Below are 26,341 nucleotides of genomic sequence, written 5' to 3' on the forward strand. Positions count from 1 at the left end.
AAAGTTTTAAATCAGAAAGAAGAACTACCAACATTAAAATTTGATTGAAGATGTTATTTCATACATACATAACATCACATCATACATCAACATGTTATTTCATTCAACATAAGGCTAAAAATTTTGTGTGTTTTATTGCACATTTCTCATGTAATCATAAATTTAAATTAAGGGGTGCAAATGTTTAAGGTTTGAAAAACTTTTCACTTTAATTTAATTGGCCATGAAACAGAAGGTAACAAAGTTCGATGTCCGAATGAAGTCGATGTCCGAACAAAGTTCGATGTCCGAATGCGCTCCAGTTTTTGTGCAGCCTTGTTTATACGTTCTCAGAGTTAAGCAAAGGTAGTTGTACCAAAAATGGCAAAACCATTTTCTTTTAGTTTGTATGTGTTAAATACGGCACAGCCTGGCGAGAAAAGGCAGTAAAAGCCAGTGACAAATAAACAATGAAATTCAAGAAGGTTTGATGATTGTCTGAAAAATGACACAATTCATTTTCTCCTGAAACGTTTCAGAAACCTACCTAAGATGTAATATTTTCAAGAAGAAAATGTTAACTAGAACATCTTAAGTAATATCTTAAAAAGTAACAAGAATATAGATTACAGTGTTTTATAGTAGGGTTGATAATAGTACAGAAATAATTGATATATATTAAATATTTCAATGTTTTACTACTATCTTTCTTATCCATAATCAATATTATTATATTGATATTGTTTCAATAAGAAAATGTAATGATACATTTTCAATAAATGTTGATATTATTCAAGAAGAAAATGTAATATCTCAAGGTAAAAGTAATATCTTAAAAAGTAACAAGAATGTAGATTACAGTGTTTTATAGTAGGGTTGATAATAGTACAGAAATAATTGATATATATATTAAATATTTCAATGTTTTAATACTATCTTTCTTATCCATAATCAATATTATTATACTGATATTGTTTTGTTCTTTTTCAACCCGACGTTTTATTGTTCGAATGTTTCATTTAGACATTTCGTTTTCTTGGCTAAAATCCTGGAAAAAATTTTCCTCAGATTGATTGTACGTGCAAAACATATCTTGATTTTCTTTGTTTTTTAAATATTTAATAAATGTATATATATATATTTATATATATATATATATATATATATATATATATATATATATATATATATATATATATATATATATATATATAAAAAAACTGAAAAAAATAAAAAAAGGCAAAAACTACAAAAAAAATAAAAACTAATAAAAAAACTAAAAAAGCTAAAAAACTAAAAAAACTAAAAAAAACTAAAAAAATTCGCAATTTTTACGTAGTTTGAAACACATATATAAATCTATCTATATTCACAGGTGGGACACAGGGACACAACTACAATGGCGCGTAACTAATATGGCGCGTAACGACTTACGCGCGCGGGGGGGCTTGGGGGGGCGCGAAGCGCCCCACCAACCAGGTGTTGGGGTGGCACTTTGTGCCACCCCAACAGCTAGTATATATATATATATATATATATATATATATATATATATATATATATATATATATATATATATATATATATATATATATATATATATATATATATATATATAAGTTTTTTGTTTGTGTGTCTGTCTGTCTGTCCGCATATGACGTCTGAATTGTTTCATCATATACCAATTCATAAACGAATGTATTCAAGCCGAAGTAGCTGAGTTGGTAAAGCGTTTTGTTCCAGGTTCTAGGTCCGAGAGGCTCCAGGTTCAAACCTTGGCTTTAGCATTAATACAAAAGAAGAAAAAAACTAAAAAAGGTAAAAACTACAAAAAAAAAATAAAAAGAAAATACTAAAAAACTAAAAAAGCTAAAAAAATAAAAAAATGTAAAAAACTAAAAACTATAAAATAAAAAAAAATAAAAAACTAAAAAAGGTAAAAACTACAAAAAAAAAACTAAAAAGAAAAAAAAACTAAAAACTAATAAAAAAACTAAAAAAACTAAAAACTGAAAAAGAAAAAAAACTAAAAAAAGGAAAAAACTGAAAAATACAGAGGAAAAAGAAAACTAAAAAAATAAGACCGGGACACTCAAAGAGAAATTATAGACTGGGACACCGGGACACAAATGACGACTGGGACGTGTGTGTCGACTGACGTCATGTTTGTGTGTCGACTGACGTCATGTTTGTCGACTATAAATGACGACTATAAAATACAACGGGGACGCCGGGAGGCACAGGGGGGATATATAAATGACGATGGGGACACAGTGAATGTTTGATTAGCAATCACCATCAACAAAGCTCAAGGGCAATCATTAGAATAATGAGGTATAGATCTGAATACGGATTGTTTTTCCCATGGACAATTATATGTTGCATGTTCAAGAGTCGGTAAACCTGACAATCCATTTATATGTACAGACAATGGGACAGCGAAGAATGTTGTATATTCGCAAGTTTTACGTAGTTAAAAACATATATATATATATATATACTAGCTGTTGGGGTGGCGCTTCGCGCCACCCCAACACCTAGTTGGTGGGGGCACTTCGCGCCCCCCCCAAGCCCCCCCGCGCGCGTAAGTCGTTACGCGCCATAATAGTTACGCGCCATTGTAGTTGTGTCCCTATGTCCCACCTGTGAATATAGATATATATATATATATATATATATATATATATATATATATATATATCTATATATATATATATATATATATATATATATATATATATATATGGTTTTAACTACGTAAAACTTGCGAATATACAACATTCTTTGCTGTCCCATTGTCTTTGCATATAAATAGATTGTCAGGTTTACCGACTCTTGAACATGCAACATATAATGGTCCATGGGAAAACAATCTGTATTCAGATCTATACCTCATGATTCTAATGATTGCCCTTGAGCTTTGTTGATGGTGATTGCTAATCGACCATTCCCTGTCCCGGTGTCCCGGTCGTCATTTACATCCCCCTGTTTCCCCCGGTGTCCCTGTTGTAGTTGTGTCCCTGTGTCCCGGTCGTCATTTATATTCCCTGTGTCCCGGTCGTCATTTGTATCCCGGTGTCCCGGTCTGTATATACATTCGTTTTTTAGTTTTGTTTTTCTCCTTTATTTTTTTCCTTTTTTTTTCTTTTTTAGCTTATTTAGATTTTTAGATTTTTTAGTTTTTTTTATTAGTTTTTAGTTTTTTTTTCTTTTTAGTTTTTTTGTCCCGGTCGTCATTTATATCCCCCTGTTTCTCCCGGTGTCCCCGTTGTAGTTGTGTCCCTGTGTCCCGGTCGTCATTTATATTCCCTGTGTCCCGGTCGTCATTTGTATCCCGGTGTACCGGTCTGTATATACATTCGTTTTTTAGTTTTGTTTTTCTCCTTTATTTTTTTCCTTTTTTTTTCTTTTTTAGTTTATTTAGATTTTTAGATTTTTTAGTTTTTTTATTAGTTTTTAGTTTTTTTTTCTTTTTAGTTTTTTTGTAGTTTTTACCTTCTTTTTAGTTTTGTTAATTTTTTTTTTTACTTATGTCCTGGTCGTCATTTATACTCCCTGTTTCCCGGTGCTTTGTTGATTGCTAATCGAACATTCCTTTTGTCCTGGTCGCTTTCTCTTTGAGTGTCGTCATTTATTTTTTTCTTTTTTAGTTCTTTTAGTTTTTACCTTTTTTAGTTTTTTTTAGTTTTTTAGATGAAATTTTTTTTTAGTTTTTTAGTTTTTTTAGTTTTTTTAGTTTTTTTAGTTTTTTAGCTTTTTTACTTTTTTTATTAGTTTTTAGTTTTTTTGTAGTTTTTGCCTTTTTTTAGTTTTTTCAGTTTTTTTTTTAGTTTTTTATTGGTTTTTACCTTTATTTTAGCTTATTTTTCAGTTTTTTTCCTTTTTTTTAGTTTTTTTTAGTTTTTAGTTTTTTTAGTTTTTTACCTTTTTTTAGTTTTTTTAGTTTTTTTAGTTTTTTAGCTTTTTTATTTTTTTTATTAGTTTTTAGTTTTTTTTGTAGTTTTTGCCTTTTTTTTAGTTTTTTTATGTTTTTTAGCTTTTTTATTAGTTTTTAGTTTTTTTTGTAGTTTTTGCCTTTTTTTAGTTTTTTTAGTTTTTTAGCTTTTTTATTTTTTTTATTAGTTTTTAGTTTTTTTTTGTAGTTTTTGACTTTTTTTTAGTTTTTTCAGTTTTGACGTCACCTGATCCAGTTTTTTCAGGTGACGTCACCTGATCCACTATCCACAGATCCACAGACAACTTATTTTTATATATATAGATAGTTTTTTTTTTTTTACTTATGTCCTGGTCGTCATTTATACTCCCTGTGTCCCGGTGCTTTGTTGATTGCTAATCGAACATTCCTTTTGTCCTGGTCGCTTTCTCTTTGAGTTTCGTCATTTATTTTTTTCTTTTTTAGTTCTTTTAGTTTTTACCTTTTTTAGTTTTTTTTAGTTTTTTAGATGAAAATTTTTTTTAGTTTTTTCCTTTTTTTCTTTTTAGTTTTTTATTGGTTTTTACCTTTATTTTAGCTTATTTTTCAGTTTTTTCCTTTTTTTTAGTTTTTTTTAATTTTTTATTTTTTTTAGTTTTTTACCTTTTTTTAGTTTTTTTAGTTTTTTTAGTTTTTTAGCTTTTTTACTTTTTTCATTAGTTTTTAGTTTTTTTTGTAGTTTTTGCCTTTTTTTAGTTTTTTAAGTTTTTTTTTTAGTTTTTTATTGGTTTTTACCTTTATTTTAGCTTATTTTTCAGTTTTTTCCTTTTTTTTTAGTTTTTTTTAGTTTTTAGTTTTTTTAGTTTTTTACCTTTTTTTAGTTTTTTTAGTTTTTTTAGTTTTTTAGCTTTTTTATTTTTTTTATTAGTTTTTAGTTTTTTTTGTAGTTTTGCCTTTTTTTAGTTTTTTTAGTTTCTTAGCTTTTTTATTAGTTTTTAGTTTTTTTTGTAGTTTTTGCCTTTTTTTAGTTTTTTTAGTTTCTTAGCTTTTTTATTAGTTTTTAGTTTTTTTTGTAGTTTTTGCCTTTTTTTAGTTTTTTTAGTTTTTTAGCTTTTTTATTTTTTTTATTAGTTTTTAGTTTTTTTTGTAGTTTTTGCCTTTTTTTAGTTTTTTCAGTTTTGACGTCACCTGATCCAGTTTTTTCAGGTGACGTCACCTGATCCATCCATCCACAGACAGACAGACAACTTATTTTTATATAGATAGATATATATATATATATATATATATATATATATATATATATATATATATATATAATATATATATATATATATATATATTTTCACAGGTGGGACACAGGGACGCAACTACAATGGCGCGTAAAGACTTACGCGCGCGGATGGGCTTGGGGGGAGGCGCGAAGTGCCCCCACCAACTAAGTGTTGGGGTGGCGCGAAGCGCCACCCCAACAGCTTGTGAGGTTATAAATATCTTTCCGAGTTTAACTTCTACATGCTCTCTAGGCCTAAACTGTCATATGTGCAAGAATAAGGAACCAAAATGGAATTACTAAAACTTTTGTCACTTTGAAGTCTCTTAACTAGGATAGAGTATAGTTATCTTCTTTAATGAATAAGTTATCTCTTTGATGTTCTTAAATTATATCCTTTCCGAGAATAAGGAATCAAAATGAATTAGTAAAATTTTGTCACTGTGAAGTCTCTTAACTAGGATAGAGCATAGTTATCTTCTTTAATGAATAAGTTATCTCTTTAAAGATATCCTTCTTTAAAGATGAATTTAGAAAGTGCTATTTGAAAATGCATTCATTCCTTGAACGAAACTTGACAGAATTAAGAATTTTATTTCGTTCCTTAGCATCCGAATGAACCAATATAAATCTTTCACAATTCTGCTTTCTGATTGAATTCCACGATTCTCCTTTTTTCTTTGACTTTCAGCCAGTAAAACATTAACAATCGTTTTTATTGTTCTAAAAATCTCCTTTGAATTCTCCTGAACCAAGAAAAATAAAATTTTTGAGAAATATTGCTAAAAAGATTTTTTATACATGTTCTGGTTAAAACCGGGTCTTGAGTACCCAAGCCTGTGCAATTTGAAATCTGAAATTGAGGTAGGTTTTGGGACCCAAAGATATGCAAATTAGAATTAGCGGCTACCTAATCCTATTGCCCTAGGAAATCAAATAAAAATTAGATAGATAGACGGACAACTTTATTCAAAAATACTCCAACAATGGGCCAAAACCCTAAAACCAAACACACCATCATATGCCCACGCAAGGTCCTATGAATGTAAAGTTAGTGAGAAAGTAGAGCAGAAGAAAATGATCACACAAAAATTACACACACATATAAAAAACTTCCCTCTACTGATAATTCGTTGAGGACCCAGTCAAAGTAAATTGCAAGCGGTGTAAGCAATATCAATACATATTTCCAAATTAAGCCGGAGAAATTCACCGCACAATGGCAATAAAAATAACACATTTTCAAAATAAACTACTCAGATCTTACATTTTTGGGATTTCCCGTGGGCACCAAAAAGTGACTGTTTTTAGCTGACTCGGGCAGAGCATTCTAAGCTGAATGAGACGCAGTAAGAGGCATGGTTGCCATTACGATATAATTTCACCGTTTTCGTGACATTTAGAGCTCCTGGCATAATGTGGTACAATTGAAAATTTTTTTATACAATCCCAGTCTTCTGAAACATTTTGGTGTTATTTACCCTACTTCGGACTCAAAGATCTGGTCAAGCTGTTGTTTGAGGAAAGTTTTCCTCTAGTTATTTCTTCTGGGAATAATAACACGAGAACGAGGATATACCAGAGTAGTTCTCTGGTGAAAGAGTGAATAAAAATCACGCCACTACTAATCTTAAACGCTCCGAAATCGGGTTAATGAAATTGTTATGCAGGGATTTGTATTAAGTGGTATTACTCATTAAAAGCTTAATATTGTCCTTTGAATGTTCCAGATTCACGATTTAATGAGCAAAACATTTTTGTGTGAAATACCCACTAAAAATAAAAAAAATCATTTGTTACCAAAACTTTGATCTTTGTTTTGTTTTGATACACAAATCTTTTCTACTGGCCATATTCGGAGTTGCTACTTCCTTGGTCTCTGTTCTCACCAAAATCAAACAGTTCGTGGTAACGAACTGTAGTAAGGAGCGACCTGGCTCAATAGTAACCAAAACTCTAAAAAATGGAATTTTGATACCAATAGCTACATCAAAAGAATCGCATTTTAATTCTGGTTTTAAATATATAAGTTTCATCAAGTTTAGTCTTACCCATCAAAGGTTACGAGCCTGAGAAAATTTGCGTTATTTTAGAAAATAGGGGGAAACACCCCCTAAAAGTCATAGAATCTTAACGAAAATCACACCAATAGATTCAGCGTATCAGAGAACCCTACTGTAGAAGTTTCGATATCCTATCTACATAAATGTGGAATTTTGCATTTTTTGCCAGAAGGCAGATCACGGATGCGTGTTCATTTGTTTTTTTGTTGTTTTTTTTCCCAGGGGTAATCGTATCGACCCAGTTGTCCTAGAATGTTGCAAGAGGGCTCATTCTAACGGAAATGAAAAGTTCTAGTGCCCTTTTTAAGTGACCAAAAAAATTGGAGGGCACCTAGACCCCCTCCCACGCAAATTATTTTCCCAAAGTCAACGGATCAAAATTCTGAGATAGCCATTTATTCAACGTAGTCGAAAAACCTTATAACTATGTCTTTGGGGACGACTTACTCCCCCAGAGTCCCCGTGGGAGGGGCAACAAGTTACAAGCTTTGACCTGTGCTTACATATAGTAATGGCTATTGGGAAGTATACAGGCGTTTTCAGGAGGATTTTTTTGGTTGGGGGGAGGGGTTGAGAAGAGGGGGATATGCTGGGGGAACTTTCCATCGAGAATTTGTCATGGGAGAAGAAAATTTCTATGAAGGGAGAGCAGGATTTACTAGCATTATATAAAAAAAAACAATTTAAAAAGAAATGTGAAAAAGCTTTTTCAGCTGGAAGTAAGGAACAGCAATAAAACTTAAAACAAAGAGAAACTATTACCCATATGAGGGGCTCACCTCCTTCTAATACCTCGCTCTTTACGCTAAAGTATTTTTAGTAATTTCAACTATTTATTCTACGGCTTCTGTGATTCAGGGGTCATTCTTAATGAATTGGGATAAAATTTAAGCTTTAGTGTAAAGAGCGAGGTACTGACGATGGGGCGAATCCCCTCATATTTGTAATAAAAACATGAGAATACAAAAGTTCTTTACGTAAGCTAATTTATAAGTTACGCAAACCTTTTACCAATAAAAAGATTCGTAAAAAATTAAAAGTTCTAGTTGCCTTTTTAATTAACCAAAAAATCGGAGGGCAACTAGGCTTCATCCCCCGCTCTTTTTTTCTCAAAATCATTCGATCAAAATCATGAGAAAGCCATTTAGCCAAAAAAAAAAAAAAAAAAAAATGCAAATTTCGTTTTGATTATTCCTCTGCGGAGAGCCAAAATCAAAACATGCATTGATTCAAAAACTTTCAGAAATTAAATAAAAAAAACAAGTTTTTTTAACTGAAAGTAAGGAGCGACATTAAAACTTAAAACGCACAGAAATTACTTCGTATATGAAAGAGGCTGCTTCCTCATCAACGCCCCGCTCTTTACGCTAAAGTTTTTTACTGTTTTAAAAACAGGAATTGAGAGAAAGAGTCAAACTTTAGCGTAAAGAACGGGGCGCTGATGAGGAAGCAGCCTCTTTCATATACGAAGTAATTTCTGTGTGTTTTAAGTTTTAATGTAGCTCCTTACTTTCAGTTAAAAAAACTTGTTTTTTTCATTTAATTTCATTTAAACAGAACTACCTGCGAGCGTTGCAAAATGGTGCGAGCCGGAAATTTTAAACCTACTGTTGAGATGGTACAAATAAATCTCTTGTATTACAAATTCAGTCGGACAACATGGACCTTTCATCCCAAAGAGTTGACAACGTTGCTCAGGGGACTGAAGTCTGATCTGAGTGACTAACTAAATGGGATCCAAATTCGCTAAAAGTACGAAGATGATGCGTAGAATGATCAGACAAAACACACGAAATAGTCCGCAGGGCCGCAGGAGTACCATATTTGACGAAAACGAAAGATACACAAGGAGAGTGCATTTCAAGTAACAGCTTATTACTATAACTGTTTGTTTTAAGGATAAAGTTCCTTGTTTCATCATATACCTTAGAAAACAACGTCGGAAAGGAACAAACAGTCTGAAATCCATATAGTTGAACCTTAAGTGACGTAAGATTGAATTAAACAACGAAATAGTAATTTTGAATCGACCCAGGAAAAAGTTTTTAATCTCGATTAATATAATGCATAAATTTGAAATTCCAATCATGAAGAATGCCTAAGATTTGGAAAAACTGATCACAATATCTGCTGAAAACAAAAACTCTTGAATAATGAATTCGTATAGATTTGAGCGATCTTGAGACATTGGTGGCACATTCAGAAAGCTCGACTTAGAAACGTTTAGTGTTAAGCAATTAATGTCGAATCATAGAATTGCACTCTCAAACGTAGCAGTCAATTTGATATGAATATCTGGCTCGGTAATGACAGAAATGTTGAGGGTATTGTCCTCGACAAATCATGAATAGAGTACCTTCTTTCATTGATGGAGACCAATGATCAATGATCAATGATTTCAATGATCAATTCAATGATCAATGATCAATGATCAATTTCAATGATCAATTTCAATCATTGATCATTGATCTTTCAATGATCAATGATTTTGAGTCTGGGAAGATTCTGGATGACATAAAAGGCAACAATCTGTTACTGGTCTTTTACTTATGACCTAAACAATAAGATCTTTAATCATAAGCCAAGAACAGAACTGGCTCTAGAACGAAGCCTATTAGAAGACCAAACTCTACTTGAGATGGTGAGCACAAACGACTATTCACGGAGATAACCTGACGAATAAGAGTCATAACATATATAATAATCCCCTCTTAAACTGTAATCTAACGATATAATTCAGGGCATAGAATTTGGTATGTAAACCTATCCTTCCTTTAGAGACGTCCAAAATCCGTTGTTGATTTGTTGATTCAAGCAGGAATCAAACCAGAATCAAAAGCCGAACACAGAAAATTGGAAAGGGTAGCACATCTATTCTTCACTGAGTACTTATCTTGGAAGCCAAACTGAAATTCATTTAAAAAAATAACTTATTCTAAAAATGCAATATGTTTCAGGTCTCTCAAAATGGAAATTCTACAACATCAACTCTTAGTTTCATCCTTCAGACGGAGCATGCTGGAAAACTATTAGTCTGTCGAGCTGAGAATTTGAGGTTAAAAGTTCTACCTCTAGAAACAGCAACCGTCTTGAACATGGTTTGTAAGTACTGAAAATGCTTCCCATTTTAGGCTACAATTTACATATACTTTGCTTCTTTTTGAAAAATACTTGTTCTATTTTTTCTAAAATGCTCTTTTGCTCAAACTATTCAATGGTTTAATTCATGAAAATTTGTATTGTAATTTATAAAAATGTTGTTTTTTCCATAAAAATGAATTTTGTAGCTTCTCTTTACGTCTCAAAGCGAACACAGGAAGAGCAAAAGGTAACTTCCATTGGATTGTTAATATTCCTGTTTTAATGAAGGAGGGAAAAATAGAAGAATTAATTATACTAGAAGAATAAAACTAGAAAAATTAGCGTACTAAAAAAGAAAAAAAATAATTTTTCGACAATTGACTTACTTGATTTAAGGCTCCTGCCGCATGATATGTGATATGTGGCGTAGGGAGCATAGCAACTTTGCTCCTCCAGGTTTATCCATCTGTTGCTTTGAGGGGGGCCTTGACACTAGCAAAGACAGCCATGCTGAGACAATTCTGATGGTTTTTCATCATTTGATCCAAGGTCTACCCCTTGGGTGTAGTCATTGGATGCAGGGTCTAAGTCGTAAATAATTCTAGCAGGGGCTGTTGTTAGCACCCGAAGGGGATGCCATCTGACAGTTTGCTGGGAAATTTGTTTTGAGACTGGATCCTCGTAATTAAGGACAAGGAGTCTAAATTCTACTACAAATAAAAACAATTAATAATTTATTAACCAAATAAAGTGCAAGATATTATTTCTGGAAGTTGTGCTTTTATCTCTCCCCCAAAGAGCATTTTTTTAAGCTCAACTGCATTCAAATTATAAGTTATATTCTCTATTCACACTGAATCTACTACTTACTTCATTATTCGAAAAGGTTGATCTGATTATCACATTCATAAATATAGTAAAAATTTCCGTATTTATAAAAATTTTCTTCGTCATCAAATTGGAGGAAAAAGACGGCATGATGTTTCAGCTACATATTTAAGGCAAAAAAGCATTTCACTGCTAGGAAATTTATGACATTTTGTTACTTTCTACAGCCTACAACATAATCCTCACATCTAAACCCTACAAAAAGTTGGAGAATCCCTCATGAATATTTATGTATTTATAAAAATAATAAGAACTATTTATAAGAAACTACTTATAAGAATATATATATTTATAAGTTAATATTTATAAGAACTACATTTTAAAATACTAAAGTTTGCGTTGTTTTCTAAGAGGATAGTCAAAGATTTGTGTTTATTTGCTAGTTTTTGTTTGTTCTTATTTTTACAAAGAGAGATAGATTGAACTAGTAGCTGCAGATGATACGGAAGGGAGTCATTCGGATCGAAATAAAGAAAATTAATACCTTTTTAGTGCAACAAGAGAGATTGAATGTCAAAAAAAGAACTGATTCTGAGGGCTGATTGTCATTTTTACAGCCCTTCAGTATTAAGTTTTATCTTAAGCAAAAATTACAGAAGAAGGGACGCTGAAATAGGTATTAACCCGCTTAAATCTCATTAGAACTATAGAGTTGATATTGAAAAAGGAAAAACAGTTTTATTGTTTTTTAATGAAAGTGGAAAGCGATATTACAACTTTGATACAGATGTTGAAATAGCTTATAAAATATATATTCCATTATTATAGAAAAAATTATAAATTTTACACAATTTTATATAGTTACCTTATTCTCAAGAAAGATAAGAAGCAAAGTTTTCTAAGTGTATTTTTGAATAAAGAGAAGTTGGAGATAATTATTCTTACTCTCTTTCAATTTAATCTTTCTCTCTTGACTATCTTCCAAATTCGGGAAATACCTTTAGTTTCAAATTAACTGAATATTTTATAAAGTAGAATCATAGCTTCAAGATTCTCAAAAGAACAAGAAAGGATGGTTTCAAAGTGTATTTTGCTGAAGATAAAGAGAGGTTGGAGATAATTATTCTCATTTTTCCTTTTATTATTAGTATTATTACTTCCCCTTTTTCAAAAGTCATATTCTTATTCTTCAGTAACTCATTTCTAACCTCAGAGCAACCATATTTAAGAGACTCATTTACCACATTATTAGCACCTAGAGCCTTATTATTATTTAATCTTTTGATTATTGTCTTCCTCACAAAACAAATCTTCCTTCACATACAAGGTATCACAAACGTTTTCATTTTCCTCCATATCTTTCCTGCAACTTTATATCGGTTTTGCACATTCTCAAAATGTTCCAACCATCTCTCTTTAACTCTTTCCTTGTCACTAATTGTAGCCCCATTTCTATCTTTAACTTGGACAAATCTGAATTGATTACTCCCTCTCAATTTATCAACATGCCTGTACAATATTTTACTATTATGCCGTCTAGCTGCATCTTCCAGATCGTCAGCAGTCTTATCCATGGCCTCTGCTTCACACCCCCTTAGTTCATGTTCTAATGATTTCTCCCCTTTCTTTACATTCCTTTTGTTTTCATACGATCTATCACTCGGATAATTCCTACCTGCAGTCTTAACTTTCTTCTCCAAGATACCATCACCAACTTCAAAAATTGTCTTTCTAAAATTATTTCATCCATTTTCCACAATGTCAAGTTTTAAACTCTCAAGCTTAGTATTCGACTGTTCCTTGAAAGCTTCTCTCATATTCTCACCCTGGAGTCTACCAATATGATAAATTCCTGGGAGGTTGCTACCCTTCCAAATTTCAGCTTTAAATTAACCTTAGACACTACTAGATGGTAATCTTTACTTTTAACATCAATAACAGCACTCCTATACACCCTAGTGTCTTGTATTGATCCTGCTAGTCTTCGGTTTACAATAACATAATCAATAAGGTTTGCTGTCTTACCATCACGTTAATACCATGTCAACTTATGGGCCATTTTGTGACCAAACACCGTAATGGTTATAACTAGGTTGTTATAACTACAAAATTGCAAAAGTCTATAGCCATTGCTGTTTTCTTTTCCTAAAAAATTTACCTAGGCAAGGATACCATCTATCCCTATTTTTACCAACCTGGGCGTTAAAATCTCCTAGCAAAAACACCATATTTCTACCTGGTACCTTGTCTATTTTCTCCTGTAACTGTAAGTAAAATTCATCTGAGTCACTACTATCTCCATCAGTTGGTTCAACAGGGGCATATAGTACTGTAACTGATACCCTGAACTTTTTAGTCATAAAATGAGCAATTAGTATTCTATTATTAATACCTTCCAAGCCTAAACAAGACTTTGCAGTTTCCTTGTTCACCGTGAGCCCTACTCCCTGTCTATGTACCCCATCCTTCCTGCCTGAGTAAACAAATTCTATGTCACCTAATTTCATGCTTCCTACCCCTGGGATATGAGTTTCTGAAACTCCTAATAAATCCAGTAGAAACCGTCTGAATTTGTCAGTCAAAATATCGATGCGATAGTCGTTTTCTAACGTCGTAACATTCGAAGTTCCGATTTTCATGTTATTTAAATCTTGGAAAATATTTTGGCCTCAGGAAAAGCAAAAATCCCGGATTCCTGTGTAGGACATGATAATTCATTATAACGTGTAATTCAATAACGTATAAGCATAAGTTACTCTTATGCAACCAACCGTTGATGGTGAGTTTCCCTCTCTTTCTTTTGTTAATATCGTTTTTGGTTCGTGATTATTAACTTTTTTATACTCTTATTCTTATACTTTTGTTATTTCGTACTTTTTCCTTTCCCTTACTCTTTTCTTTTGTCTGACTCTTTTTTCTACTAATTTTCGTACGCTTACAATTTTCTTTACTTTTAACATCAATAACAGCACTCCTATATACCCTAGTATCTTGAATTGATCTTGTCAGTCTTCTGTTTACAATAACACAATCATTAAGGTTTGCTGTCTCACCATCGCGTGAATACCATGTCAACTAATGGGCCATTTTAGGACCAAACACCGTTTTGGTTATATCTAGATTGTTATGCCTACGAAATTGTAAAAGTCTGCAGCCATTACTGTTCTCCTTTCCTATTTGGAATTTCCCTAGGCTAGGATAACATATATCCCTATTTCTACCGAACTGTACTTTAAAATATCCTTGTTAAGACACCATATTTCTACCTGGGACCCTGTCTATTTGCTCCTTTAACTGTAATTAAAATTTATCTGAGTCACTAGTATCTCCGTCAGTGGGTTCAACAGGGGCATATACTGCTTAACTGATACCCTGAGCTTCTTAGTCATAAAATGAGCAATTAGTATTCTATTACTAATACCTTACCAGCCTAAACAAGACTTAGCAGCTTTCTTATTCATCATAAGCTCTAATCCCTGTCTATGAACCCCATCCTTCCTGCCTGAGTAAACAAAATCTATATCACCTAATTTCATGCTTCCTACCCCTGGGATACGAGTTTCTAAAACTTTTAAATAGGTCCAGTTCGAACTGTCTGAGTTCTTCAGTCAAATTGTCAATACGATGGTCATTATTTAACGTCGTAACATTCCAAGTTCCAATTTTCACGTTCTTTAAATCATTGAATTTTTTAAAGCCTCAGGAAAAGCGATAATCCCGGATACCGGTGCAGGACAGGGATCAACATATTTTCTCAAGTCTACACCGAAGCGCTTAGGCCGGCTTAGAACCGGACAGCAAGAAGTCTCAGGGACCTAGAGTATGAATTGAGGCTTTGTGCACTCCTGGGCCTATCTTGGTCACAACATGGTTTTTAGCACTTGATGATGCTCTTTTATCAACAAGAGTTGAAATCCTGCACAGACAGTCCTAAGTCTTTTACCTTCGACTCATTATATATTCATGCCTGAAAATATTGAGCTACTACGGGGAGGCAACCCCTATTAGGTAAATTAGCTAGGAAGAGGTTTTTCAACCAAAACGCCCATCAAAACACACCAAGCCCAGAAGAATTATCCATTAATCACAATCCCGTGCTAATACTGTGCCGTTTGATAGGCTATAATTTCCCCGAGGGGCACCACTGCTCAAGTGAGAATAGAGTTGACCGCAGGATCCCCAGTCTTGCAGGTACCCTGAAAGGGTCGAGGCAGCCCTTTGCAGAGGCTTTTGTCCATAGGTCTGGATCTTCCGCCCTGTCGCAGTTGTCCTCCTTATAGAGGATCCTCCCACGGTGGTGTCTGGGTTACCATGCAATTTAACCCATTACTTGTAGAAGGTTTGTAACTCATAAGACGTGTGGACACACTGGTGGGCGTTCATATGAGGGGCCTTCCTCCTACTTCACCTGTTTTTTCGGCCCCGGGCGAGGGTTCCCTAGTTTCTATTATGGACCCCTAGGGACGAGATCCCCCCTTGGTCCGTGCCTCCTATGGAGGTACACTACATATATGTAGGGCGTTCCCCTATCACCACCTGGCGACACGCTGAGTGTCCTGGGGGAGGCCCCTAAGGAGTACTATATTCATAAAGCTTTTTTTTCTTTCTTTATATGTTTTTATATAGTTTTATACGTTTTTTATATAGAATGTTTATAAGATATAAATTTAGAGAATAGCTAAGTTTAAATTTATTCCGAAGCTGCTTCTCGTATAAATCCTTCCTTACGACCTCTTTCCATTCAATCCTAGGATGATTTAATCCTTTTCGGGGACCAGTAAATTCCTTTTACTGGGTACCTATCCTATGCTTTAATTTCTTGCTTCAGTGCCGAAATAAAAAAAAAAAAATAATTGACAGATACTTTTCTTTCATTTTCCAAACTATGGCAATTTAAAACTTTCATAACAAGTTTTGGTAGATTTGTCGATTTCGAAGATGTTTACATTTTTCCTAGAAAATACTGGACATTTATCCCAGCTACAAATCATATCATTTGTGTGTCTCAGTGCTTTGCACACCTCCAAGGATTATACAGACCAAAATAATAGATTTTAGATCCTTTTGGCCGGACTTGCCTGTCCATAAACTATTTTAATCTAAATATTTGAAATCTGCATATTTTATCTGTTAAAATAGGTTTCAATCCTTTATGCGATTAAATAAAAAAAAGAAGAAGTTAGTGTAAGAAATGTAAATAGCTACACTAAAACTTAAAACGAATAGAAATTATTCCTTGGGTGAAATTGACTGTTCATTCTTCAACACCCCACTCTTTACGCTAAGGTTTAACTCTTTCTCTCAATTCTATTTTTTAAAACAGTAAAGAACTTTAGAAAAAAGTTTTTCGTAAAGAGTGAGGTGTTGAGGAGTGAACAGCCCCTTTCATACACGGAGTAATTTCTGTTCGTTTTAAGTTTTAATGTCGCTCCTTACTTCCACTTAAAAAACTAAATTTTTTATTTCGTTTTTATTAATGCATGTTTGATTTTGGCTCTCCGAACATGAATAATTAAAACAAAATTTGTATATTAATTTATTTTGGCTAAATGGCTTTCTCTTAGTTTTGATCGGACAATTTTGAGAAAAAAAGGGGGTGGGCAGGAGGCTTAGTTTCCCTTCAATTTTTTGGCTACTTAAAAAGGCAACTAGAAATTTAAAATTTTTACGAACGTTTTTATTAGTAAAAAATATGCGTAACTTACCAATTAATATACGTGATGAACTTCTATATTCGCATATTTTTATTATGTATATAAGAGGGTTTTCCCCCTCTTTAATACCTCGCTCTTCACACTAAAGCTTAAATTCTGTCCCAATTCTTAAAGAATGACCTCTGAATCACAAAGACCGTAGAATAAATAGTTGAAATTATTAAAAATAGTTTGGCGTAAGGGGCTATGTATCTAAGAGGAGATGAACCCCTCATATGGGTAATATTTTCTGTTCGTTTTAAGTTTTAATGCTGCTTCTTACATTAACTTGAAAAACTTTTTCATATTTATTTTTTCACTGTTTTTTTTAATAATGTGAGAAAATCCTGCACCCCCATCATAGAATTTATCTTCCCCCGTGAAAAATTCCTCCAAGGAAATATCCTTCCACGTAGTTTCCTCTCCTCACCCACGCAACATTAAAATTCCCCCTGAAAACGTCTGTACACATCCCAATAAACATTACTGTGTGTAAACACTGGTCAAAGTTTGCAACTTGCAGCCCCTCACAAACTTACAGTTTGTCGACCATGCTGAACAAAATGGCTATCTCAAAATTTTGATCCCTTGACTTTAAAAAAAATGAGCGTAGGAGGGGGCCTAGGTGCCCTCCAATTTTTGGGCACTAGAACTTTTAATTTTCGTTAGAATGAGCCCTCTTGCGATATTCTAGGACCATTGGGTCCATATGATCACCCCTGGAAAAAAACAAAACAGAAAAAGAAACTAACAAATAAACACGCACCCGTGATCGGTCTTCTGACAAAAAATATGAAGTTCCACTCTTTCTAGATAGGAGCTAGATATTTTCGTTAAGATCCTATGACTTTTAAGGGGTGTTTGCCCCTATTCTCCGAACATGAGGTAAATTTTCTCAGGGTCGTTACTTTTTATGGTAAAACTAAATTTGACGAGACTTGTATATCTAGAATCAACATAAAAATCCAATTCTTTTGATGTATCGATTAGTATCATAATTCCGTTTCTTAGAGTTTTGTTTACTTTTGAGCTGGGTGGCTTCTTAGTACAGTTACCACGAACTGTTTGATAGACTTATGACCGAGTTTCCGAAATTCCTATATCTTGTTAATATGTTGAATATCGTTTGAAAATGTTCCACGACAAAAAAAAATTCAGCTAGTGTGTCAAAATATGTGTTATACCTTTGTTTCTAGGGTTCTAAATAGTATTTAATATAAAAGCTCAAACAGATTCAAAAATAAGACGGGTTTTTCCCCCTCTCTCAAAAAGCTTGAACATTTTATTTTTTCTTTTCAAATCTAAAAATAACTAATAATTGCCCACCTCAACACACCTAAGAATATCACGCTTTATTATTTATTCGTTCAAAATGAAATTTTGATTTTACTCTTGACTCTTCTTTTTTTTAATTAATGATATCTAGTCTTTTCAGACTCTTTATTAGGTATATAGATGTGCCCTCAAAAAAAATAAAAATTAAATTACAACTAATCATACCAACAAGGAATACATTACTAACCGTACCCCTCTTACCAACACACGGCTAATACAGCTATACAACCTTCATTAATCTTTATTCCTACTCACGATTTTCATACCTATTTTTTGTCTATTTTAAATGATAATTATAACTTATCCTAGTAAGAAGGATGACAAGTTATGCTGGTTGTCCATATAATGCATGCTAATTACAATTAATCATAGCACAAGAATATAGCAAGTAGTAATGTAGCAGTAGTTGAGCCATAGGGAATACAAAGTTTACACCCTTATTTGGGCACAAAAGATTGCCTATACTAAACTAGAGCATTGATCTACATACATGACCAGCTTCCCAGACAGGTATTCGACGCTTTTGGGTGAATGACCTATATATTCCTGTCAGAAAATCATAAGCAAATATTCGATCTTCGCTGAATATAAGGAGTGATCTTTTATTATAATTCTTAATATTAAAGTCGTAATAATTATATGAATTTTTTGCACGTCTCTCTAGCTTTAACTGTGTGTCTGAGCGGGTGTTTGTATATTTCCCTGTCGGTCTTTGTGTATTTGTGTTTCCGACTCTGTATATATGTAGGCGTTTCGCCTATCGCTTTCACTATTTCTGTACGTCTGAGCGGCTATTTGCTTGCCTCTCTCAATATGTCTGTGTGTTTGAGCGGGTGTTTGTTTGTTTCAACGTCTGTCTTTGTGTACTCGTGTGTCTGAGTGTATGTGTTTGCAGGTGTTTTTGTCTCTCTCTCCCACTACGTCTGTGCGTCTGAGTGGTTGTTTTCTTGTCTCGCTCTTTATTGCTCACTCTCTCTCCCTCTCTCTTTCTCTCTCTCTCTCACTCACTATACCTGTGTGTCTGTGGGTTGTTTACCTCTGTGTCTGACAGAAATGCTTCCATTTCTTTTCTTTTTGCGATTGTGTGTCTGACTCTTTGTTTTTGTAGGTGTTTTCTCTCTCTATCTCTCTCTCTCTTTCTCTCTCTCACTATGCTGTGTGTCTGACTGGCTGTTTGCTTGTCTCTCTCACTATGGCTGTGTGTCTGAGGGGGTGTTTGCATATTTCCCTAGCTGTCTTTGTGTGTTTTTTTGTCTGACCCTGTGTCTTTGTAAGTGTTTTAGTCTCTTTTTTCTCACTATGCCTCTTTGTATGAGCTTTTCTCTCTCACTATGCCTTTGTGTCTGAGCAGTATGTCTTTCTTGTTTCCGTGTCTGTCTTTCTGTATTTTTGTATCCCACTCTGTGTGTTTTTAGATGATTGTTTCTCTCTCTCTCTCTCTCTTACTATGCCTGTGTCTCTGAGCGGTTGTTTGCTTGTCCCAGCGCTTGTCTTTGTCTGTTTGTATGTCAGTCCTTATGTGGTTGTGCGTCTGAGTTTGTGTGTTTGTGTGTAGGTGTTTTTATCTTCTTCTCTCACTATGCATTGCGTCTGAGTGGCTGTTTGCTTCACTATGGATGTGTGTCTGAGTGGGTGTTTGCATATTTTTCTGTCTGTCTTTGTGTGTTTGTGTGTCTGACTCTATACGTTTATAGATATTTTTTCTCTTTCTCTCACTAAACCTATGTGTATGACCAGCTGTTTCACTGTTTCTCTTACTATGCCAATGTGTATGAGCGGGTGCTTGCATGTTTCCATATTTTTCTTTGTGTGTATGTATGTTTTTTGTGGTTCTAACTCTTTGTCTTTTTTGTAGTTCTTGTCTCTGTTTCTTACTATGCATGTGTGCCTGAATGGATAGTCTCTCTCCCTATGTCTGTATGATAAGTGGGCGTTTGCAGTTCTCTCTCACTCTGTGCCTGTGTTTCTAAGTGGGTTTTTGCTTGTCCCCGTGTATTTCTTTGTCTCTTTGTATGTCTGAATCTGTTTGTTTGTAGGGGTCTTAGTCTCTCTCTTTAACTTTACCTGTTTGTCTGAGTGGCTGTTTTCTTTTTTCTCTCACTATATCTGTGTTTCTCAGTTTCTGCGAGTGTTTGCGTGTCTCTCATTCTCTATGCCTCTCTTTGTGTGTTTGTGTGTCAAGCTGTGTGTTTGTAGCTTTAGTAAAAGCCCGGTTAGCCTATTTCAGATTCTAAAATACCATTATAAGCCCGCTAGTAGTTTCCGTGTCTCCAAAAAATTCCTTTTCTTACATCTCTTAGTTTGCAATAAACATTCTAAGCTTTAGAGTTAAAAATAATAGAAGGATAGCAAAGTAATGCATAAAATATGTTTATTGAAATAACAACATGTAGAATATCATAAAATCAAAAATGACTGATTTGAATCCATTCCATAAAAGATTTCATTATGTTTTCTCTTGAAATAGCAATCATTGAAAACTTCTATGTCGTAAAAATTCTGAGTCAAAAAATCTAAGTGCAAAAAAGTCCAAGCCCCAAAAAATTCGAAGTTCAAAAAAGTTGGGTGCAAAAGATTAGGAGAGGGGCATTTAGTAGCTTGAAGGATGGGTCGTAGATTATCAAGAGCTGTCGTATCATTGCATAAAATATGCAGATCTCCAATACTAAGCAATATTTTTTTTAAAAAATCCATACATTTAACATGACTCAAATATTAAGTATTATAATAGCTGATCACTCCTTTCATTCAGTGAAGATCGAATACTTGCTAATCATGTCCTCTCAGAAACATGTAGGTCGTTGACCCAAAAGCGTCGGATACCTGTTTGGGCAGTTATTCTTGTATGTACGTCAATGCTCTAGTTTATTATAGACGATCTTTAGTGCCCAACTAAGGTCGTAAACTCTTAATTCCCTATAGAACCACTACTCGTGGCTAACCACTCCACCCACTCTCAAAAAATTCACTTAAGAGGAACTTTTATTCTCCTTTTGACTCTATTTTTATAATTAATCACATCTAGCATCCTCTCCCTTTTCACTTTAAGAGTTCTAAGACTTTTAATGCTCATGTTTTGACTACTAAACACTTCTCATTTCAAGAAATTCAGGCTTTACTTTGTTATAAGTTCACACTAATAAAACTTTAAATTTTCCAATTTTGACAACTAAACCCTTCCAATTTTAGGAAATTCAATTTCCCTCACAAGTTCAAACTCCTTATTTTCGAATTTTGACAACAAAATCCTTCCATTTAAAGGATCTAAATCTTCTAACAATATCAGTCTTAAGAATTTCAAGTTTCTGATGTCAATAACTAAACCCTTCACAATTCAATCAGTTCAAGTTTTTAAGAAGTACTAAACTTCTTATTTTGAATTCTGACAACAAGAATATTCCTAATTCAAAATTCATCCATATTTCCTGTCTTTTAAAACCGTAAAATTTTCGGATTTGAGCAGCCAAACTCTTTAAAATTCAACATATTTATTTTTTCGACAGTTTCAGAGTACCGAAAATTTTATTCAACTTATTTAACTTTTATCTTTTGAAACTTCTAATTTTCGTATTTTAATAACTAAACTGTTCCCATTTTTGGTAAATAAACCTTTTTCACAATTTTCGAGTTCCAATTTTTTTTTGAATTTTGACAACAAAACGCCTCCCTACTGCATCCAGCAAATTTTCTTAGGGTCCTAAATTTCTAAGATTAACCTTAAAATCGATGATCTTTATATATTTCCGATTTCTGACAAAAATAAATGTTTTGACAATTTCAGAGGTTCCGAGACTGTAATTAGAATCACAATAAGAACATTGTTTTTTTTGTTAAATGTATTGTTGTCAAAATTGTGTTTTGAGTTCATTTTACTATTGCGTATTTTACGTGGCTTTATGCCACGAATTATTTCGTACCTATTTTTTGTAAGAGAGAAAACGAATGATCAAGATCTTCCTGGTCGTTCGCACTCTTTTTATAGTTATTTGAATAATAAAGAGTTGTAGATATTAGGAGGTATATCACCCTAATTTAAAGATTTAACAGAAATGACCTTTTCATAAATTGTCTAAATAGTTTTTTCTTAGAACCAATTGCTTTTCCATTTACAGAATTTAAGAGAGAAAAAACGATTGCAACTTAAATAAAACAGTGGAACAAAAAAAAACAAGAAAAATAACAAACTTTAAATAATAAAAATTTTATTATTTAAGATTTTTATTCCCGTTGTTTTATTTCAATTATACCCATTTTTATTAAATTCTAGTCACTTGGCTGTAGTGGCTAAAATTCTAAGTTGATCAAAGTTTTCAGAATACTGTCTTCGAAAACAAGAATGACATCGAATGCCTCTTCATTTCCAAGGAGAGGAAAAAAAAACATACGCTCATGAAATATCAAATATATATCAAATGCCAATACAGCTCTTTAATATAATATACTTAGTTTAAAAGCATAAAATCAAGCATATACTCAAAAATTTGTTTTTGACAATGTGATATTTTGGGGGAAGGGCACTGTTTCAAAACATGATAAATTTTTTTCTAACCATGATGAAAAATGTAGCAATTTATGGGTGACACTCTCCAAATACCCTTTCCCTTCTTCACTCTAAGCTCAAATTGAATTTCAATTGAAAAGAAAAATAACATGAGTTACGAGTTAGCGGATCCAAGATGTTCATAGACTATTCGGAAAATTTGTGTTTGTCAGTTTCAGTTTTTTTGGTTCAATACTTGAAAGAGTCAGTGTATTTGCTTTAGCAGGGATTTTATTAAGTGATTTTTCTCTCTTGCAAACTGAGAAATAGCAGTAAAATAACAAACAAAATAAGCTTTTATCCAAGTAAAAGGGACACTAAAGTATACCATTAAGAAAAACTTCCAATTTAGCAAATGTTACACGTTCTCGTTCTATGAACAAAGTTTTATTTACTTTAAGAGAATAAAAACTTGATTGTAAAACTGGATGTTGCTATGGAGAAAAGTAGATAATTTAAAAAATAGTAAGTATTATCTGTGGTTCTTAAGAATGTGTTTCTTTTGGGACCACGAAGAAAACAAAAGCTAAGAGCTCATGGTGCACTTCTGACAAGGTCGAAAGAGCCAAGAGCTAAGAGCTCATATGGCATGAGCTCTAGCAAAATTCTAAGAATCAATAGATTTATTTAAAAGGAAAATCAGAGGCTTAATGCCGGTCGGGGTTTAAAATAAGAGCTTTTAAGACAAAAGGTCCTTCTAAATATCAAAATTCATTGTGATCCGATCACCCAATTGTAAGTTAAAAATACCTTATTTTTTCTAATTTTTCCTCTTCTTTCAGCTCCCCAGATGGTCAAATCGGGGAAATCAATTTTGTCAAAACAATTTGTGCAGGTCCATGAAACGCCTACCAATTTTCATCGTCCTAAAACATCCATAAGCATCAAACTCCCCAAATCACTGGAGCCCCCCTAAATCCCCCAAAGAGAGTAGATCCAGGCCAGTTACGTCAATCACGTATCTACCACATTTGCTTATTCTATCCACCAAGTTTCAGTCACATCTCTCTACTCTAAGCGTTTTCCAAGATTTCTGGTTTCCCCCTCCCACTTCCCCTAATGTCACCAGATCTGGTCGTTATTTAAAATAAGAGCTATGAGACATGAGTTTCTTCTAAATATCTGATTTCATTAAGATCTGGTCTCCCATTCTTAGGTTAAAAATACCGCAATTTTTCTAATTTTTTTCGAACTAACAACCCACCAGTTCCGCCAAAGAGGGTGGATCCCTTCTAATTATGTCAATCACATATCTAGAGCTTGTGCTTATTCTTTCGATCAAGTTTCATCCCGATCTCTCCACTCTAAGCGTTGTCCAAGATTTCCGGTTTCCAAGATTATGTTTCCCCCCTCCAGCCCCCCATGTCTCCGGATCCGATTAAAATTGAAAATGGAACATCTGTGACATAAGATCTCTCTATAGATCTAGTTTCATTAAGATCCGATCACCTTTTCGTAAGATAAAGATACTTCAATTTTAGTTAAAAAGTTACAAATACCTCATTTTTTCGAATTTTTCCGAATCAGCCCCCAACCAACTCCCCCAGAGAGAATGGATCCAGTACAGTTATGTCATTCACGCATCTTAGACTTTTGATTATTCTTCTCGCCAAGTTTCATCCTCATCTTTCCACTCTAAGCCTTTTCCAAGAATTCCGCCCCCCACTCCCCCAAGTACACTGGATACGGTCGGGATTCAGAATAAGAGATCTGAGTTACGAGGTCCTTCTAAATATAAAATTTCATTAAGATCCGATCACTTGTTCGTAAGCTAGAAATATCTTATTTTTCTAATTTTTCAGAATTAACCCTACCCCAACTCTCCCAAAGAGAGCGCATCTGTGCCAGTAATGTCAATCACATATCTAGCACCTTTACTTAGTTTTTCACCAGGTTTCATCCCGACCCATCTACTCTAAGTGTTTTAGTTTAAAATAAGAGTTCTGTGACACGATATCCTTCTAAATATTAAATTTCATTAAGATCTGACCACCCGTTCATAAGTTAAGAATACCTCATTTTTTCTAATTTTTATAAATTAACCGTCACCAGGTTTCATCCTCGATCCCGCTACTCTGAACGTTTTCCAAGATTTTAGGTTTTCCCCTTCAACTCCTCAATGTCACTGGATCAAGTCGGACTTTTAAATAAGAGCTCTGTGACACGATATCCTTCTAAATATTAAATTTCATTAAGATCTGATCACCTGTTCGTAAGTTAAAAATACCTCATTTTTTCTAATTTTTTTAATTAACCGTCCCCCACTCCCCCCCATATAGCTGGATCGGGATTATTTCTCATTTATTCTGGTTTGGTCCCTGATACGCCTGCCAAATTTCATTGTCATAGCTTATGTGGAAGTGCCTAAAATAGCAAAACCAGGACCGACAGACCGACAGAATTTGCGATTGCTATATGTCACTTGGTTGATATCAAGTGCCATAAGAATGCCCAAGCTCTGCATTTCATTAGTGTCTAGCAATTTAACTGAAGGATAGCACTAACTCAATAGGAAGTGAAATGTGGAAACAAAAACAACAGGATAAACTAAAAAAACTAAAAACTAAAACAATTTTAAAAAATGATTTAAAATATGCTGTATCTATTAAACACTATGCAAGTTTATTCTAATTCTTTGATACTATTTTATAAGAAAAAACTAATTTATAGGGCTAATATATTATGATCAGTCCCTGAAAATCGTAGAACTTTGATTTGCTAAAACCAAAGCAAAAATTCCATGAAATAATATTCAGATATATAGAAGTGTCAAGACCTTTAGATTTCAGCACAGCAAGGTAATCAGAACTGCTCCTAATAAATACTCCTAAGCCTTGTAAATTATTCAGGAGTAAAGGAAACGGAGTAAAATTTGTCAAACTGGCTAGATTACAGCCCATACAAATGGGTCAGCTCGATTGAATTAAGAAACAACGTTGCCAGTAAGCTTCAATATCCCTTGTTAAAATTCTGGTGGAGAAAAGTTAAAAGGACGTTGTCTTATGAAAAGTTTTGAAGTATCATTTCAATTTGATGTGGATGGGGTTCAAAGGATCTTGATCTTGTTAAACCTTTTGCTTCAATTTCAAATCTTCAAGATGAAAATAAAGAGGTTTCCAACTTCCTCCATCACAAGTGTACCTTCCCTTACCACCCTTAAGTGAGTCACCCTGTCTTCTAAAATCCTCTGTCTTTTGGGAAGCGATTCAAATAAATTGTCTGGCGCACGGAACATCAAAAGCCTTTTATTAAAACTACACTCTACCGACCCCACCAAGCAAACATTATCCTCACACCAACAGTGGTTTTATTCTGGGTCCTTTACCGTCTTTGCATTGCAAACAAGCCAATAGCTCTTTGGTATTCATCTTTCCCTGAAATATATTTTTTATTACTTTAAATACATGCTGGATAGACCTATAACATATATTGATAAAAGTAGATAAAATAGAAGTGATATAGTTTTCTGCACCTGGGGCTGAACAACGGGGATTTAAAAAGAAGTTTTTTTATGATCTTATTATGAATTTTGGAGAAACAGCATAATGCTGCCCTATCAATGATAGTTTTTTTTTGCTTATTATCAGAGATAACATTGCTAGACTACCTATATTTGCCCTTGCACTTCTTGTTAAC

The 26,341-nt window shown here is 33.5% G+C and overlaps 1 protein-coding gene across 2 annotated transcripts in view; it reads left to right on the forward strand.

The window, feature by feature from the left end:
* LOC136033575 (hemicentin-2-like) overlaps positions 1-26,341 on the forward strand; it is a 172,518-nt gene that overhangs the window by 86,661 nt on the left and 59,516 nt on the right. For both annotated transcript variants that reach the window (XM_065714334.1, XM_065714333.1), the window contains exon 7: positions 10,186-10,330. In XM_065714334.1, coding sequence (XP_065570406.1) covers positions 10,186-10,330 — 145 coding nt within the window. The remainder of the gene's footprint in view (positions 1-10,185; positions 10,331-26,341) is intronic.

The sequence above is a fragment of the Artemia franciscana genome, chromosome 12 (genome assembly GCF_032884065.1).
Source record: "Artemia franciscana chromosome 12, ASM3288406v1, whole genome shotgun sequence".
Classification (NCBI taxonomy): domain Eukaryota; kingdom Metazoa; phylum Arthropoda; class Branchiopoda; order Anostraca; family Artemiidae; genus Artemia; species Artemia franciscana.